The 19,749-nt window shown below is 40.0% G+C and overlaps 1 protein-coding gene across 2 annotated transcripts in view; it reads left to right on the top strand.

The window, feature by feature from the left end:
• The window catches only part of LOC139415628 (guanylate-binding protein 1-like), a 33,034-nt gene that overhangs the window by 11,874 nt on the left and 1,411 nt on the right, over nucleotides 1-19,749 (top strand). The window contains exons 3-9 of one of the 2 annotated variants that reach the window (XM_071163741.1): nucleotides 3,457-3,584; nucleotides 3,842-3,951; nucleotides 11,736-11,926; nucleotides 12,323-12,565; nucleotides 16,206-16,486; nucleotides 19,232-19,444; nucleotides 19,584-19,686. In XM_071163741.1, coding sequence (XP_071019842.1) covers nucleotides 3,457-3,584; nucleotides 3,842-3,951; nucleotides 11,736-11,926; nucleotides 12,323-12,565; nucleotides 16,206-16,486; nucleotides 19,232-19,444; nucleotides 19,584-19,686 — 1,269 coding nt within the window. The remainder of the gene's footprint in view (nucleotides 1-3,456; nucleotides 3,585-3,841; nucleotides 3,952-11,735; nucleotides 11,927-12,322; nucleotides 12,566-16,205; nucleotides 16,487-19,231; nucleotides 19,445-19,583; nucleotides 19,687-19,749) is intronic. The other variant, XM_071163742.1, reaches the window with a different exon arrangement.

Genomic DNA, 19,749 nt, shown 5'->3' with positions numbered 1-19,749 from the left:
GTGTTTCTTTCCCCCTCTTCAATCCATTTTGCTCTTGACCTTACAAAGGCGCCATTTTCCAAATCCGTGTAAGTCTGTTCTAATTCTAGTTGTAAAGACCTGAACACAGACTCCTCTTCTTCAGATAGACTATCTTTCTTTAGAAAACTGTCAAGCTTGCTCATCATCTCCTTTTCTCTAAGGTTCTTTAATTGCATCAGCTCTTTGGTGCGTTTAATGGCTACCATTATGACTTTATTTTTGAAAAATTCCCATCTACTTCCATGACCCAAGTCTTTCCTTGCAAAAATATCTTTAGCTAATGATTTGATGTTTTCAATGAGAGCAGTATCTTAAAGAAGTGTGTTGTTTAATTTCCAATATCCTCGAGTACCTTTAGATTTTTTTAGTAGCTTGTACATTCAGGGAAATCAAGTGATGATCAGAAAAGGGAGCCAACTGATGATCTACATCTATAACAAATTGTAACAAAAAAAGGGAAATTAGGAATAAATCTATTCTAGATTTACGTGACATAGATTTGTTGGTCCAGGTATAACCCTTAGCATCCGGATTGAAATAACGCCAGGCATCCTCAACACAGAGATCCTTGCATAATGTAATGATAATGTTACTATTTTGAGGGTTTTGGCTGGTTCTAGGAGGAAAACGATCAGCAGATGCATCAGGTGTTTCATTAAAATCCACTGAAATAATTAGAAAATCCTCTGAGTATTTGTTGCTTTAATCCTGTACTTTCCTGGTAAATTGGGTAAAAAGGGTCTTATTAGGAGCAGGTGAGTTATGTCCGTATACATTACAGATGATGAAAATAGCATTGTCAAGTTTAACAGTTACTATGACCCATCTGCCGTCTTGTGAAGATGTAGCTTCTAGAATGTCACCTTTAAACTTGTGATTAAGTGTCAAAACACTGAACAGCTCAATGACTTTCAAAGTGGCACCGTCATAGGATGCCACCTTTCCAACAAGTCAGTTCATCAAATTTCTGCCCTGCTAGAGCTGCCCCGGTCAACTGTAAATGTTGTTAATGTGAAGTGTCGTGAAGATTTGTTTCAGAATATAACACTTACAAGAACTTGTGAATTCAATATACGTTTTTAATACAAACATATCAGAAGCCTAAATGGTCCGTGGAAAACACACTTTTCCAGAGCATATTTATACACACACAGCATATGAGTCCATTCCACATGTTAATGAAGTTACTTCCATCAGGTCATTTGCCACCATTCTTCCATGGAATTGCTCAGCTTTGTTGCTCTCTGTAAGAAAGTCTATTTGAATTCACAAGCTCCGGTATCTGAGAAGTATTTGATTCAATATTTTCCACAACATGGTTTGGAGGGCAGTGTGGCTGGCAAAGTTCCAAACTCTCAGCATGTGTAGGCTCATGATGTGAATGAAACATGGTGTGGACTACATCATGTGGTGCACTACCCCCAACATTCTTTTGCCAGACCCTAGGGTAGTGGTCGGTGCTGTGTAGAGCTGGGCTGAGTTGAGGTGGGCCTGGTCTGGTAAATCTATATCAACACTGAAAATACATTTTGAATAAGTCCATGTATTAGGGCAGGAGAATTACAATGCCTTGCGAAAGTATTCGGCCCCCTTGAACTTTGCGACCTTTTGCCACATTTCAGGCTTCAAACATAAAGATATAAAACTGTATTTTTTGTGAAGAATCAACAACAAGTGGGACACAATCATGAAGTGGAACAACGTTTATTGGATATTTCAAACTTTTTTAACAAATCAAAAACTGAAAAATTGGGCATGCAAAATGATTCAGCCCCCTTTACTTTCAGTGCAGCAAACTCTCTCCGGAAGTTCAGTGAGGATCTCTGAATGATCCAATGTTGACCTAAATAACTAATGATGATAAATACAATCCACCTGTGTGTAATCAAGTCTCCGTATCAATGCACTTGCACTGTGATAGTCTCAGAGGTCCGTTAAAAGCGCAGAGAGCATCATGAAGAACAAGGAACACACCAAGCAGGTCCGAGATACTGTTGTGAAGAAGTTTAAAGCCGGATTTGGATACAAAAAGATTTCCCAAGCTTTAAACATCCCAAGGAGCACTGTGCAAGCGATAATATTGAAATGGAAGGAGTATCAGACCACTGCAGATCTACCAAGACCTGGCCGTCCCTCTAAACTTTCAGCTCATACAATGAGAAGACTGATCAGAGATGCAGCCAAGAGGCCCATGATCACTCTGGATGAACTGCAGAGATCTACAGCTGAGGTGGGAGACTCTGTCCATAGGACAACAATCAGTCGTATATTGCACAAATCTGGCCTTTATGGAAGAGTGGCAAGAAGAAAGCCATTTCTTAAAGATATCCATAAAAAGTGTCGTTTAAAGTTTGCCACAAGCCACCTGGGAGACACACCAAACATGTGGAAGAAGGTGCTCTGGTCAGATGAAACCAAAATTGAACTTTTTGGCAACAATGCAAAACGTTATGTTTGGCGTAAAAGCAACACAGCTGAACACACCATCCCCACTGTCAAACATGGTGGTGGCAGCATCATGGTTTGGGCCTGCTTTTCTTCAGCAGGGACAGGGAAGATGGTTAAAATTGATGGGAAGATGGATGGAACCAAATATAGGACCATTCTGGAAGAATGATGGAGTCTGCAAAAGACCTGAAACTGGGACGGAGATTTGTCTTCCAACAAGACAATGATCCAAAACATAAAGCAAAATCTACAATGGAATGGTTCAAAAATAAACATATCCAGATGTTAGAATGGCCAAGTCAAAGTCCAGACCTGAATCCAATCGAGAATCTGTGGAAAGAACTGAAAACTGCTGTTCACAAATGCTCTCCATCCAACCTCACTGAGCTCGAGCTGTTTTGCAAGGAGGAATGGGAAAAAATGTCAGTCTCTCGATGTGCAAAACTGATAGAGACATACCCCAAGCGACTTACAGCTGTAATCGCAGCATAAGGTGGCGCTACAAAGTATTAACTTAAGGGGGCTGAATAATTTTGCACGCCCAATTTTTCAGTTTTTGATTTGTTAAAAAAGTTTGAAATATCCAATAAATGTCGTTCCACTTCATGATTGTGTCCCACTTGTTGTTGATTCTTCACAAAAAAATACAGTTTTATATCTTTATGTTTGAAGCCTGAAATGTGGCAAAAGGTCGCAAAGTTCAAGGGGGCCGAATACTTTCGCAAGGCACTGTATGTTTGTGGGGAGGACCTGGTTGCCCATGTCGGTTGTCTGCATGTCTTGTACTGGTCTTTTTTTGTGTTAAGCACATGACATTTGTAATGATCTTTTTGCACTTATTTTCTGCACTTAAAGAGCTTTGCGTTTTGCCTATAAATTGAAAGCGATATACAAAAAAAGAAGTGACACTATTACACTTCATTCAGCTGCCTCTAGCCCAAAGCTAAATGTACTAAAAATGTTGTTCTATTATCCTCATTCCTCAAGGTTTTGCCCTTGGAGCCACAATTCAGTCCCAGACTAAGGGCATCTGGATGTGGTGTGTGCCACACCCAATAAAATCAGACCACACCTTGGTGCTGCTGGATACAGAGGGGCTGGGGGATGTGGAGAAGGTGGGAGATCAAGGTTATACATTTAACATAGTTACATGCAAGGCTACTACTGTACTGATTAAAAAGAGGCTCTTCATTGTCAAAATATTGTATGCAATGAAAATGCATATAGTACATATAAAACATACAGCAGAGTAAAGGCACATTTTTGAAATTATACAAACTTTTAACTTTTTCTCCTTGAACTTTGAACTACTCCCTGACTTTATTTCACTCATCACTCCAGTAACACCTACCTCATCTTTCTGTGTTGACAGGGTGACGATAGTAATGACAACTGGATATTTTCCCTGGCTGTTCTTCTGAGCAGCACCCTGGTGTACAACAGCATGGGCACCATCGACAACTACGCCCTGGAGAAACTACAGTATCCTTCAGCAGAGATGGGGAAGGGGAGATAGTGCCCAGAGCAAAGGGTAGTTTTCTAGCCTGGTCCCAGATCTGTGTGCTGTCATGCATAACAATGGAGTTAGGAGTTGGCAAAACAGCATAAACAGATCTGGAACCAGGCTATTGTTTTTCTGCCACTGTAATGAAAAATAGCAGTAGTTGTGGTAAGGTTTGGGTGACTTTGGGAGACTTAGCTTTGGAGACTTGACTTTGCAGAAAGCTGAAAGGGTTACAGGCCACACCCTCAAACTCGATATTATTCCCTTTGCAACCTGGTGGTGTTATACTATCCAATACAATCTCACCCAATGTAAACAACAAATATGTTTATTTGTGTGGCTCGCTGCATACATTTCTACAAAATAAATCATGGGTAACACTTTACATTAAGTTGCCCCTATTACTATGTAGCTGATACAGTCATAACTGTTAACAACATGGTAGTTACATACGTTTTTACCATGTAATTACATGGTACTGTAACAGGGTTGTTTTGGAATCAGTTATTACACAATTGGAAGTTTATTCCACACATGTAACTACTGATGTTATTACACATTCTCTTGTTCCACTATGTAACTAATGTTTTGCAATTACACATTTGAAAGTCATCTGTGAATTACCTTGTTAATAACTCAAACCACAATGTGACCGAGTTACACGCAACTACAAGGTGCCCCTACCACTGAATCTGCATGTAATAACCCGGGTTAATAAATATGTTAGGACCTGGTAACAACAGGTGTAACAATGCACACCCTGTTATTAGCTACCTGTCATTTTCAACAGGTTTATTTCTGTGTTCTGACCTGGATCAAAGGCTGGCTCGAGTGTAAGATAAGAATGATGCAGTTACATAGGATATACTTGTAGTTATCATGTACCTACCCGGGAGCAAGCAACTTATAGTGAAGTGAAACCCAGTCGGTCATAACTTCTATAATTACTACATGTATGTAGTTACAATGTAACAATCTTTATAGACAATGGACTAACCAGGAGAAATTGAGACAGGAGAACATTAGGAGAACATTTACTTACATTGAACTTACTATGTAAGAATCTTTGTCAACCAAATCTCTAATTAAAATGTTGTTACAAGGGATATACATGTATTTGCAATGTACTTATCCAGGAGCAAGCAACTTGAAGGTGCAATATGGAGAGATTGCCGAATTTCAGTTTATGTGATGTATAGTATAGACAATCATCTAAACCGGTGTGAAATATCTTTTCACTAACAAAACACATTGTATTTTCAACTGTTTGAAGCTGGTGTATAAAACCCGAAAGTAAAAGTTGCAAAAATTAAACTTTGGGTCACCCACTAAGTTACATAGTGCATCTTTAATATAAAGTGAAGTGAAATGGTTTATGACTTTGTAGTTACAATGTAACAACCTTTGCAGACAATAGGCTAACAAGGAGAATTAAGGAGACAGGAGAACATTTAGACTTTTCTTTAGTGGATTTGACAAAGATTCATATTCAAACCATTCAAATTCAATTCCCCATTTCAGATTCAAAGCAAGAACTATTAGTAGAACCTACTAACTAGTTGGTAAAAATGTAATAACACAGGGTGGTAAAGCTAGCTAGCTAGAATTTTGCTAATTAATGTTGATAGCTAGAAAGCAAGTTACTGTAAGCACTGGCACAATGTCAAAGCGTTTTCCAACTTGGTCAATAAAGACAAAATCGTCATTAAACTTATGAAACATTTAGTTAACAATATTATTTCACTGTTTTGAGACTTACATAACAAACCTTTATTAACACAACAAATTAAGAGACAGAAATAACATGTGGCTTCTATTTTGGCTACAGAGGAGCTTGTGAGAGGTGAGAGGTCAGTATGACATCACTTCCTGGTGAACTCACTTCTACAAAATCTAAAAAAAAGAAAAAAAAATGTTACAAATGTAACCATGATTATGCGAGCTATTAGATCACTCCGATATGGTATCCTTCCAATATGGTATCCAGCTACACACTGTGTGAAAAACAGCAGTGTAATAGAGCTGTAATGGGAGTTTATGATGGAAACTAGTATAGTTACTGTCTGTAATGTAAAGTAGTGTAACAGAAAAACTATAGTAAACACAGCTACACACTGAAACCCTCAGTGTAATAGAGCTGAGATGTGAGTTTCCATGGGAAACTAAGATAGTTACTGTCTGTACTGTAAAATAGTGACAGAAAACTATCGCAACTCAGCTGTGAAAAAACAACACCAGTGTAATCTCACTATGGTGAGGCTAGCATATACTCAGACCAACAGTGTAAGATTACTGTGTCTATAGTATATAATATGCAATACTGTATGATAGTATAGAATGGGACATACAGTATCAGCCTTAGTCTCATATATTATCTGAAGGAGAGGAGACATGAATGGCTGTAGCTTTTCTTTGAGGAAAGAATTAAGCCAACAGTGTACTATGTCTATAGTGAACACTGTGCAATACTGTATAATAGTAAAGATTACAACGGACTTACAATATCAGCCATTGTCTCATACATTATCTGAAGGAGGAGGCGTGGAGAGTGAACTGCCTGACCATGAAGGGGCAAGGCATTCTACCTCACACACGTTTATAGCTTATTTCTTGCTATAGACGTGGGGGTTCAGGTTGGCAGGACATAAGGAAAAGTGTGTTTATAACTGTGCTTTGTCCAGCAATGATCAACTCTGGTTAAGCTAGCTACTTTGCATAGCTCATTCACCGTGATACACACAAGAGTCTAGGCAAGATGGCTGCGCCCTGTGAGAGATGAAACCGTGATGCGCATCAGGACACCTAGCTCATTCTCAGGTTAGAACTGCACGTCTGCCGGAGCAAAACGTACACAGTCTCCCGATCTTGCAGGGTAGGCGGCTCCCCGGATCCGAAGGCTAAAACCATGAAGGTTGGTGGACAGACAAGTCACACAGACAACTAAGACAAATCCTCAGCGCTGCCAATACTGCTCGACCAAACCAAGTATCGCCCAGGTTGGTTCACTCTGTCACAAGTAATAAAAACAAGGACCAAACCCAAACAAGATGGCACAAGCCAAACCGAGTGGAGGGACAGCAGAGCCATATTGGAGTGATCCAATATAGTGCTACATAACTCATGAAACATTTTTGTTCCCTATTTAGTGACTGACATTGCACTTTTGCACATTCAAAATAAGAAAAATAAGAAGCCAGAAGAACGCTGGGCTGTCACCAGGAAGTGACATCACACTGACATCTCATACTCTCCTTTGCAGCCAAAATGGAAGCCACATGCTATGTCCAAAGACAGTACAGTATGAATGAAGATAGGCAGAAACTGCTTCTCCAGTAGAAATCCCTGATCACCCTTGTAGGCGATGTCATGGCGACGTTGGCTAGCTAAGCCACAGATAGAACAATGAGACAGATATTTTACCGGATGTATAAATGTGAAGCATCCGGTTGGTGTTTCCACTCACTACCAAATATGTTGATGAGAGGAAGCTCAGTAGTAGGTGAAGATGGAGCGAGATGGATTTTGGCCGACATTCTGCAAATGTTCTTATCAATGGAACATTTGATCTCTATTAGTGCTGACCCCATTTAGTCGACTGTTATATTGTTTGGTCGATAGGCTGTTGGTCGACCGCGATTTCTTTAGTCGAGCAGTAGCAAAAAATAATAATAAATCATGGTGTACAAGACAGCTTTCTGATTCGCGCCAGTCTGAGTGGACTAATCCATTGTGGAGGATGTGGGGATGGTACTCTAAGGCATGTGCTACTGAAAATATATATGGTTAAGGACAATGGTGCAATATGAATAAAAACAGCATTATTTTATAACAAATGCACTTTCTCCTGCGTTTGATAGTGTTCGCTGTCTGCGGTTCTGAAACATCAGTGTGCTGTTAAATTGGTGCCTTTTCCTAGACTATGTTGCTATGTGCATAATAGCAAAGTTAACAAGCAGATTGGTGTTGAGAACAATGTGGCGGAGTCAGGAGCACAGTCAGAAGACGAGAAAACAGCCCTTGCCTTAATTGTCTAAGAAAAGTGAGGAGAGAGGAAACCCCATCTTAATTTGGTCTATAATCAATAGCCTAACTGTTAAATGTGCCTGACTTTATAAATCATCCATATATATCTACAGAAATAAGACAGATCCTGCTTGTGTTTCCTGTTTGAGTGTTTGTTTAATAGCCTACTAATTCAGTGAGCTCCAATCCTCACACAACCACAACATTTCGGATAAACAATTTCATAATTTTTACTGTTTTTAATATTTGCTAGGCTGTAATACAAGGGTTGCACTTGTTTTTTCCATTAGAACACCCTCTCTGGTATTACTTATTATTTATTTAGTGTTGTTTAAACTGTTCCAAATTGTCAGAAAAATAACCCTCCTTTTTCTTGATCTCTTTCTTATTGTTATTATTACTACTATTATTGTTATGATCATCATTATAATAATAAGTAGCCAATTACTTTTAAACTCAGTTTTTCACAATTCCTGTGTCACGGTTTTCTAGGTGTGAAAGAGAGTCGGACCAAAATGCGGCGTGTAGATTGCGATCCATGTTTAATAAACAAACGTAAAACACGAATCGATACAAACACTACAAAACAAAGAACGTAACAAAAACCAAAACAGCCCTATCTGGTGAACAACACAGAGACAGGAACAATCACCAACAAACACACAGTGAAACCCAGGCTACCTAAATATGGTTCCCAATCAGAGACAATGACTAACACCTGCCTCTGATTGAGAACCATATCAGGCCAGACATAGAAATAGACAAACTAGACAATGAAACATAGAATGCCCACTCAGCTCACACCCTGACCAACCAAAACATAGAAATATACAAAGTAAACTATGGTCAGGGTGTGACATCCTGACATTTAATCTGAGTAAAAATTCCCTGTCTTAGGTCAGTTAGGATCACCACTTTATTTTAAGAATGTGAAATGTCAGAATAATAGTAGAGAGATGTCACGACTTCCGCCGAAGTCGTTCCCTCTCCTTGTTCGGGCGGCGTTCGACGTCACCAGTCTTCTAGCCATCGCCGCTCCACCTTTCATTTTCCATTTGTTTTGTCTTGTTTTCCTGCACACCTGGTTTACATCTCCTCATAATTACTATGTGTATTTAGCCCTCTGTTCCCTCCATGTCTGTTTGGGGTATTGTTTATTGTCAAGGTTGGCACGCTTCCGGCTGGTTTGCACCGGGTTTTGGTTTGTACCCGTGCTTTGTGGCAGCCGGTACTTTGTACTTGGTTGTTGTACTTTATGCTGCCTCACTTGTTCTTTGGGCATTTGTTTTGTTTAAAGCAATGACATCATTTTCTGGAATTTGCCAAGCTGTTTAAAGGCACAATCAACTTAGTGTATGTAAACTTCTGATACAGTGAATTATAATTATAAGTGAAATAATCTGTCTGTAAACAATTGTTGGAAAACTTACTTGTGTCATGCTCAAAGTAGATGTCATAACCGACTTGCCAAAACTATAGTTTGTTAATAAGAATTTTGTGGAGTGGTTGAAAACCGAGTTTTAACTTCCTTTGGGCAGCATCCGGTGAAATTGTAGAGCACCAAATTCAAAATACAGAAATAGTCAAATTAAACATTCATAAAAATATAAGTGTTATACATTATCTGAGGACTGCACCCAGTTTACAAAAGCATACAAACATTTTACAACCAAGTAAAGGAATTACAAAAGTCAGAAATAGCGATAAAATTAATCACTTACCTTTGATGATCTTCATATATTTGCACTCTTAAGAGGCCCTGTTACACAATAAATGTTTGTTCAGTTCGATAAAGTCCCTCTTTATGTCCCATCTTGCCTATAATTCACTGTATCACAATTCCAGTGGGTCAGGAACAATTATATTGTAATCTAACAGCACCTGTTTGGCACACATAATATCTATGTAGCGCTTGCTCGTTTCCTTATTTTTCTTGATCTCCAGTATTTTCCACAACTAGTCAAATTTATTCCACGCATCTGACCTCCCCTTTACCTCCTGAGAAACATTCCCCTATTTTGAGTTTATTTGTCACGTCCTCTGCATCCATTTTACTGTCAAGTGTGTTATCATGTTCAGAGTTTGTTATAACCAATTTAGTCATATGATTATGATATGCTATGATATGATATGTCACATAAAGAGAGCAAGGTTTGAGGAAATAGGGAATATTTTTCTGAAACAATTGAGGGATTTCGGTAACAAAACATTTCAGTCAGAAATGTCTGTAATTATGTTGCAGCTTCAGCAACACGGACAGCACCATAAACACTGTTAATGTTCTGAGGAGGTTGATGTAGCTGGGAGGAGAGAGAGACAATCGGTGCTAGTCACACATTTACTCGCTGTCTTTTTTTTTAAAAGCGCAGGCGGCACAACCATATCGATTGCGGTCAGACTCCCTCTAGTCATTTGTGTGTCTTAATTATTTCATCAAACAGAGCTCTTAAAGCTTTAGACAAGCTCAGTGCATATAGTTGAATTTATTAAACCACATAGAATGTATGGAAAAATACATGTTTAAAAATGTCAAACAATCGATTGGTTGAAAGAACAGACGACACTCGGTCGACAAATATATTTTTGGGGTCGGGGACAGCCCGAATCTCTATACAGTTTTCTGTTTCCAAAGCTATAATCTGTTATGAACAGAGTGTACTAATTTCTGTGGAATTTACCCATTGTCAAGTTTTTTCAATTTGCGTTGTTTAGAAGGAGTGCAAGGGCGAATTGAGTTATTGCAGACGTGCACTTCACAGAGAAGGCATTTACTAATGCAAAAATGTAAATACGGTGAACACTTTGGAATGATCTGCATTTCTGCATAAATTGGTCAACATTTTTTATCTGATCTTCATCTAAGTCACGACGATAGACACAGTGTGCTTAAACTAATAACACACAAATTATTGTATTTTTCTTGTCTATATTGAATATTTTGGTTTGAGTCATTAACATGGTAATTTACAGGTGACTTTCAAATGTGTAATTACAAAACAGTTACATAGTGGAACAAGAAAATGTGGTATAACACATGTGGAACACAGTAATAACACAGGTGGAATAACCTTCAGCAAGTGAAAGTGTAATTACACATTCCTTGCTCCAATTGTGTTGTAATTAATTCCACAACACACCAATTACCATGTAATTACATGGTCAAAACCTATTTAACTACCATGTTATTAATGTGTTAGTTACATAGTAAAAAGGGCAACTTAATGTAAAGTGTTACCAAATAATGTTCTAAATAGCAGAACCCTGTAGAATCTGGTCACAACCTCAGTGTGGGGATCATAGAGAGATAGAGATCACTACATAACCAGTTTTTGCATGGACATTGCCATTGAGGACTTCCACCATTTTAAAGTAGTGAACTGGTTATAACTTCCCATGAGTTAAGAAAGGACCACACAATTCCATCCAGGTTATCAGGAGGGGTCAGCCAATTAATTATACTCATGAGCAAACAGTCCATAACTGCAGGGGACAGTAATTTGCCAACCTTGGCTTTATACCTATTCAAACAACACTCCAGGTGGCAGTATGTACCCTTTCAATTTGTTTACCAACTGATAGAAGTAGTAGTGGGAAAAAATGTACTACTTCAAAATGGAGATGGCTTCAATGGCGCTGCCCATGCTCTCACAGATGCCATGATGGGACAGAAACAAAGATGTGTCATCTAACTAAGTCTGGATATGTCTGGGTTTATTGTCCTCAACACCGCCCCCTAAAGCTATGTGACAGAACTGACAGACCACATTAAGGTGAAGTCGGTTGAGGGAGACATTGATGAATCTGCAGACTATGTCCGTTTCTTTCCGTCTTTTGTGTGGGCAGTCAGAGATTTCGGACTAGAGTTAAAGCTTGATGGAAAACCCATCACCGCACATCAGTACCTGAAGAATGCTCTTAAACCGAAACAAGGTGAGAATACTACACATGGATCAATGATACTTAATATATGGTACTTAAAGTTCTACTTAAAAGGACAGTTCTACCGAATGACATTTTAGTTTCCTTACCTTGCAATCAGTCTATTGCCAAAGTAAGACAGCAATCCATGCTTTGGTTTTGTTTACCTGGCCACTGTTTACAAATGCTAATTTGTTCATATCAATGGTCCTGATATTAGTATTTTTGACATTTCATATCCAAATCATCCTAAAGTTTCTTCAATTGATTGTTTAGCTCAATTAAGTTACTTTAAGATGATTTGGACAATTCACATTTGGAGACAGTGGTCAGTTAAACAAAACAACAACATGGATTGCTGTCTTGTAATTTGTTCTATCTGTTCATTTATGTTATTTTTTTTCAAAGGTACGAGCAACAAGATTGTTAAATACAACCTGCCTCGTGATTGTCTGCGGAAATTCTTTTCCCCTCGTTGGTGTTTTGTCTTTGAACGTCCTGCCAACTCTGAGAAAATGAAACGCATGGAGGAGTTGACAGATGCTGACTTGGAACCCTCCTTTGTGAAGCAGTCCAGAGACTTCTGTGACCACTTGTTTAAAGAAGTCAAGACTAAGACCATGATAGGTGGCCTGAAAGTCACTGGTAAAAGTGAGTATTTAAACTATTATATAGGTGTGAGAAAATACAGTGTGTGTCTCTATTGGGTATAATTGAAAATATTCCACTACAATGGCTTTTTTCCAATTGTGCTGCTGCTACCACAACTACCATGTCTACTTTTACCTCTTTATTACTACAACCTCTATTTCTACTACCATACACTGAGTATATCAAACATTAAGAAAACCTGCTCTTTCCACGACATAGAATGACCAGGTGAATCCAGGTGAAAGCTACAATCCCGTATTGATGTCACTTGTTAAATCTACTTCAATCAAATCAAATCAAATCAAATGCTATTTGTCACATGCGCCGAATACAACACAACCTTACAGTGAAATGCTTACTTACAAGCCCTTAACCAACAATGCCATTTTAAGAAGAAAGTATTTACAAAAATTATTATTATTTAACTGAAGTAAAAAATTAATTAATTAATTAATTAACAGTAGCGAGGCTATATACGGGGGGGTACCGGTCCAGAGTCAATGTGCGGGTGCACCGGTTAGTCGAGGTAATTGAGGTAATATGTACATGTAGGTAGAGGTAAAGTGACTATATATGGATAATAAACAGAGAGTAGCAGCAGTGTAAAAATGGGGGGGTTGCATGGGGACAATGCAAATAGTCCAGGTAGCCATTTGAAGAAGCTGTTAAGAAGGCTTTTGGACCTAGATATAGTGCTCCGGTACCGCTTGCCGTGCGGTAGCAGAGAGAACAGTCTATGACTAGGGTGGCTGGAGACCTTGGCAATTTCTTCCTCTGACACCGACGAGTATACAGGTCCTGGATAGCAGGAAGATTGGCCCCAGTGATGTATTGGGCCATATGCACTACCCTCTGTAGTGCCTTGCGGGGACTGAGCGTGCACCCCTGAGGGGCCCCTGTGTTGAGGATCAGCGTGGCAGATGGGTTGTTACCTACCCTTAAAACCTGGGAGCGGCCCGTCAGGAAGTCCAGGATCCAGTTGCAGAGGGAGGTATTTAGACCCAAGGTCCTTAGCTTAGTGATGAGCTTTGAGGGCACAATGGTGTTGAATGCTGAGCCGTAGTCAAAGAATAGCATTCTCACGTATGTGTTCCTTTTGTCCAGGTGGGAAAGGGCAGTGTGGAGTGCAATAGAGATTGTATCATCTGTGGATCTGTTGGGGCGGTATGCAAATTGTGGGTCTAGGGTTTCTGGGATAATGGTGTTGATGTGAGCCATGACCAGCCTTTCAAAGCACTTCATGGCTACAGACATGAGTGCTACAGGTCGGTAGTCATTTAGGCAGGTTGCCTTGGTGTTCTTGAGCACAAGGACTATGGTGGTCTGCTTGAAACATGTTGGTATTACAGACTCGGGCAGGGACAGGTTGAAAATGTCAGTGAAGACACTTGCCAGTTGGTCAGCGCATGCTCGGAGTACACGTCCTGGTAATCCATCTGGCCCTGCGGCCCTTTGAATGTTGACCTGTTTAAAGGTCTTACTCACATTGGCTACGGAGAGCGTGATCACACAGTCGTGCGGAAGAGCTGATGCTCTCGTGCATGCTTCAGTGTTGCTTGCCTCGAAGCAAGCATAAAAGTTATTTAACTCGTCTGGTAGGCTCATGTCACTGGGCAGCTCATGGCTGTGCTTCGCTTTGTAGTCCGTAATAGTTTGCAAGCCCTGCTACATCAAACGAGCGTCGGAGCTGGTGTAGTACGATTCCATCTTAGTCCTGTATTGCCGCTTTGCCTGTTAGATGGTTCGTCGGAGGGCATTGCGGGATTTCTTATAAGCCTCCCTGTTAAGTCCCGCTCCTTGAAAGTGGCAGCTCTACCCTTTAGCTCTGTGTGGATGTTGCCTATAATCCATGGCTTCTGGTTGGGGTATGTACGTACGGTCTCTGTGGGGACGACGTCATCGATGCATTTATTGATGAAGCCAGTGACTGAGGTGGTGAACTCCTCAATGCCATCGGAAGAATCCCGGGAAACATATTCCAGTCTGTGCTAGCAAAAAGGTCATGTAACTTAGCATCTGTGTCATCTGACCACTTCCTTATTGAGCGAGTCACTGGTTCTTCCTGCTTTAGTTTTTGCTTGTAATCAGGAATCAGTAGGATAGAGTAATGGTCAGATTTGCCAAATGAAGGGCGAGGGAGAGCTTTGTACGCATTTCTGTGTGTGGAGAAAAGGTGGCCTAGAGTTTTTTTTCCTCTGGTTGAACATTTAAGATGCTGGTAGAGATTAGCTAAAACGGATTTAAGTTTTCCTGCATTGAAGTCCACGGCCACTAGGAGCACCGCCTCTGGATGAGTATTTTCTTGTTTGCTTATGCCGATATACAGCTCGTTGAGTGCCGTCTTAGTGCCAGCATTGGTTTGTGGTGGTATATAGACAGTTACAAAAAATACAGATGAAAACTCTCTTAGTAAATAGTGGGGTCTACAGCTTATCATGAGATATTGTACCTCAGGCGAGCAAAACCTTGAGATGTCCTTAATATTAGATTTTGTTCACCAGCTGTTATTGACAAATAGATACAGACTGCCACCCCTTGTCTTCCCGGAAGCAGCTGTTCTATGTTGCCGATGGACCGAAAATGCCGCCAGCTGTATGTTATCCATGTCATTGTTCAGCCACTACTCGGTGAAACATAAGATATTACAGTTTTTAATGTCCCGTTGGTAGGATAGCCTTGATCAGAGCTCATCCATTTGGTTATCCAATGATTGCACGTTGGCTAATAGGACTGATGATAGAGGGGGATTACTCACGCATCATCGGATCCTTACAAGGCACCCCGACCTACATCCCCGATATTTCCATCTCTTCTTCATGCGAATGACAGGGATGTGGGCCTTGTCGGGTATCTGAAGTATATCCTTCGCGTCCGACTCGTTAAAGAAAAAATCTTCATCCAATACGAGGTGAGTAATCGGTGTTCTGATATCCAGAAGTTATTTCCGGTCATAAGAGACAGTGATAGAAGCATTATGTACGATCAGTGTAGATGATGGGGAGGAAACAGGTAAACAGGGATTTTTAAGTTTTGATGCAATTGAGACATGGACTGTGTATATGTGCCATTCAGAGGGTGAATGGGCAGGACAAAATATTTAAGTGCCTTTCAACGGGGTAAGGTAGTAGGTGCCAGGTGCACCGGTTTGTGTCAAGGACTCCAATGCTGCAGGGTTTTTCACACTCAACAGTTTCCCGTGTGTTTCAAGAATGGTCCACCACCAAAAGGACATCAAGGCAACTTGACTGTGGGAAGCATTGGAGTCAACATGGGCCAGTATCCCTGTGGAATGCTTTTGACACCTTGTAGAGTCCATGCCCCAACGAATTGAGGCTGTTCTGAGAGCAACTCAATATTGGGAAGGAGTTCTTAATGTTTTGTACACTCATTGTAACACAACAACCATCCACCACTAAAATCACAACAGACAACTACTACCACTACCTTTCACCATCACCACTTCCACTAACAACATCTACTACTACTACTACAACCACCATCATTACCACTAAAATCACTACCAACACCACTGCTACTACTGCTACTACCATCATTACTACTTAAACTACTACATCCACCACCATCACTACTACTACAAATACTACTGCCAGATGTGCTGAGCCCCATTTTTCCTATGCAGTGCTCGGGAACCTGACAGAGATGTACGTTGACATGATACGGAGTGGGCAGGTACCCTGCCTGGACAATGCTGTGGTGGCGCTGGCCCAGATTGAGAACTCCAGTGCCCTTGAAAAGGCCAAGGCCTACTACCAGCAGAGCATGGCAGAGTTGGTGGTCTTTCCCACTGAGACCCAGCAGCAGCTGTCTATGGTTCATGCTTCCATGGAGAGGGAGGCAGTGGCCATCTTCATGAATAGTTCATTCAAGGATGAAGAACAGAAGTACCAGAAGGAGCTCATGGTATGGGAATATATTATACTCATGGTTTGCACATTGCATCATAATATTGTCATTCTCTTTGGGACTGAGTGGAGTACTACACATCTATCTAGATGTACTCTGGCTTTTCTAAAGTTAGCTAGGTTTAGTTAGCTTCACATTCCAGCTCAAGCTTCACCCATGTTACGAAGGTGGATATTGATTGTGCACCAGCCTCTTACCCGAGCCTGTTCAAGCCAGGCTTGTTAGTGCGCTTTCATGTCACAAGTGGCAACATCAATCCATGGGCGAGTCAGTGCCACATTTACATTTAGACCGAAATCTCTTCTGCGTGAAGTTGCAAATGTTTCCTGTTATTACAAAAATTGAATGTGTAATGTGATAGGCATTTTAATAATATTATTTTTAACATACAAAACCATTGATTAATACAATATTAATACAATATATATTAATACAACTGAAGAGGATGATGACACAATCTTTTTGAGAGGGAGGGAATATGATTTCATTGGTCTACAACTTGCAACATACACTTCATTCAGGATAAATGGAGATAGCCCATGGACTTAGATAGAAATTGCATTATTGTATCTGTCCCATTTTGGCCTCTGTGAGAGCATGGGCAGCGCCATTGAGGCCATATACATTTTGAAATAGTCAATTGTCTTCTTCTACTTCTATGAGTTGGCAAACAAACTGAAAGGGTGTGTGCTGCCACCTAGAGTATGTTGTTTGAACAGGTATAAAGCCAAGGTTTGCGATTTACTGCCACCTGCAGTTATGGACTGTTTGCTCACGAGTATAATTAATTGGTCAATCCCTCCTGATGAACCAGATGGAATCATGTGATCCTTCCTTAACGTAAAGGAAGACCCATCCAGCTGACTACTTCAAAATGTTGAAAGTCTTCAATGGAGGATGCCCATGTAAAACCTTTTGGGCATTAGAGTCCTCTATATCTGTCTCTATGAATTAGTCCTGACTTACCTTGACCCAGAGCAGGTTAGATCTGAAGGATTCGTAGGTGGCTAAAAGTTGAGCCACCTTCGTGTCACCGGCTATCCCGAGTTGAACTCAGAGTTGACCGAAGTTAAATAGCTAACTCTTTTATCTTGCATCGTAGTACACTACTCTGGAGGACTGAACAGTCTACTCAATTCATTCTCAATTGGAGCTGATGAAGATTTTCTCTGACTTGCATTAGTGGCTTGGAAACGCAATGACATTTCAATAGGAGGCTAATAATTAGTAGGAAAACCTTTTGTCATCATTGTGATGTCATCAGATTTCGCATAATGTTAGCTAGCTAGCTAAGTGAGGGGAGAGCAATGGGTTTTAGCTAGCTAACATTAGCATTGCTAGGTATTTTTGACAAACTTTGCTAGCTAATGGTAACATTGCCATCTGTCTGAAGTAAATTTGATGACATCATAATGATGACAAAGTTGTTTCTTACTAATTATTGCATACATTAGCAATGTCAATGTATTTCCAAGCAACTATAGTGTAATTTAGACTAAACGATCATAAGCCTTTAAGAATGACTGAGCACTCCTCGACTTTCGGGGGTCACTGTGGCTACGGCGTCTTTAGAATGTTCATAACAATGGTATGATGCGACCGAGTGATGGAGGTGCAACCCATGATTACATGGGTTGCATTTGGGAGGATGAAAGTTTTTATTTTGGTGCATCTTGGGAAAAAAAGTTCCATGCTCTCAAAACAATTAACTAAACTTTGAAAACAGTTTGCTCTTTGCAAAATAGCCCAAACATTTTTCTCCCCTCAAGCAACACATTTGCGTTTAATGTATATGTAAATTGGATTTTATATCTGCTCCACTCTTAATGGACGGTCATAAATCATTGTTTTGGATCTCAAACCAATTAATGAATCAATCAATACTTATGCAAAAATTTATAAATTAAAGGGATAGTTCACATCACACAAATATACCCAAGTTTCCAAAATGTATTAGCACAAAAAAGTTACATTAAGATTATTTGAGCATGAAACTATGCTAAAATGCTAATATCGGAGATATCAACTTGCATTGTTTTTTTGACAAAAAATGCTAAAAAAGTTAGCATTTGGAAACAAAACCAAGGTAAACAAAGACAAAGTGCGGATTGTTGTCTTATCTTGTCCATAGACTGCTGACAAGACAAGGAAACCAATATGTTTTTGTAATTGGGGTGAACCATCCCTTTAAAGACATTTGACCCATGCCTCCACCCCCCTCAAGTGGTCAAACAAAATACCTAATTTGAGAAGAGTTTTGGTGCTTTCTGACATTATTTATACCACAAATCACTAGCCAGCTACCACCCAGTTACTCAACCCTTCACCTTAGAGGCTACTGCCCTATATACATAGACATGGAACACTGGTCACGTTAATAATGGAACACTAGTCACTTTAATAATGTTTACATACTGTTTGACACACTTCATATGTATATACTGTATTCTATTCTACTGTATTTTAGTCAATGCCACTCCAACATTGCTCGTCCTTATATTTCTTATATTATTCTTGTTGTGTATTGTTAGATACAACTGCACTGTTGGAGCTAGGAACACAACCATTTCGCTACACCGACAATACATCTGTTAAAATTTTTATGTGACCAATAAAAACACAAAACATTGAATTATTTGAATTCTGTTAGACAAAAGTATGTCATAAACATCACAGTGGAGTTCAAATACATGTTTGGACCTAACCTCTTTTCTCTAACCAACCCCTCCATGTTTCTCTTAGAAAGCGCTTCAAGAAGTATATTCGACAATCTGTATGAAAAACTCGCAGGAATCCCAGATGGCATGCACGCACATCATCGAACACATATTTGCTCCCCTAAAGGTTCAACTTCGGAAAGGTTCCTACATGACCCCTGGAGGATACAAACACTACTGCGATGATCTCAAAATGATGACCAGCGAATACAGATCAACAGGAGGCAAAGGAGTGAAGGTATGTTGGACTTGCATCTAACACAACCTCACTGATTGGTTAAAACGGAAGACTGGTGCCGTGTGTATTGGAGGTTGAGGTTCTGTTCTTATCGTCTCTTATCATGTGTGTGTGCGTACATACATGTGTGTGGTTCTAGGCTGAAGAGGTACTGAAGGAGTACCTGAATGACAAGGAAAGCACTGGTCAGGCCATCCTGTCAGCAGACCAGTCTCTAACTGAAGCTGAATTGAAGGCCGAAGGTGAGGACCTGTGTTGGAATTATCCATCCAGTAAATGCGAGTGGCAAACAGTATTCTTTGCAA

The sequence above is a fragment of the Oncorhynchus clarkii genome, chromosome 8 (genome assembly GCF_045791955.1).
Source record: "Oncorhynchus clarkii lewisi isolate Uvic-CL-2024 chromosome 8, UVic_Ocla_1.0, whole genome shotgun sequence".
Classification (NCBI taxonomy): domain Eukaryota; kingdom Metazoa; phylum Chordata; class Actinopteri; order Salmoniformes; family Salmonidae; genus Oncorhynchus; species Oncorhynchus clarkii.
Note: the sequence above shows the minus strand (reverse complement) of the source record. Positions and strands in the feature narration are given on the sequence as shown.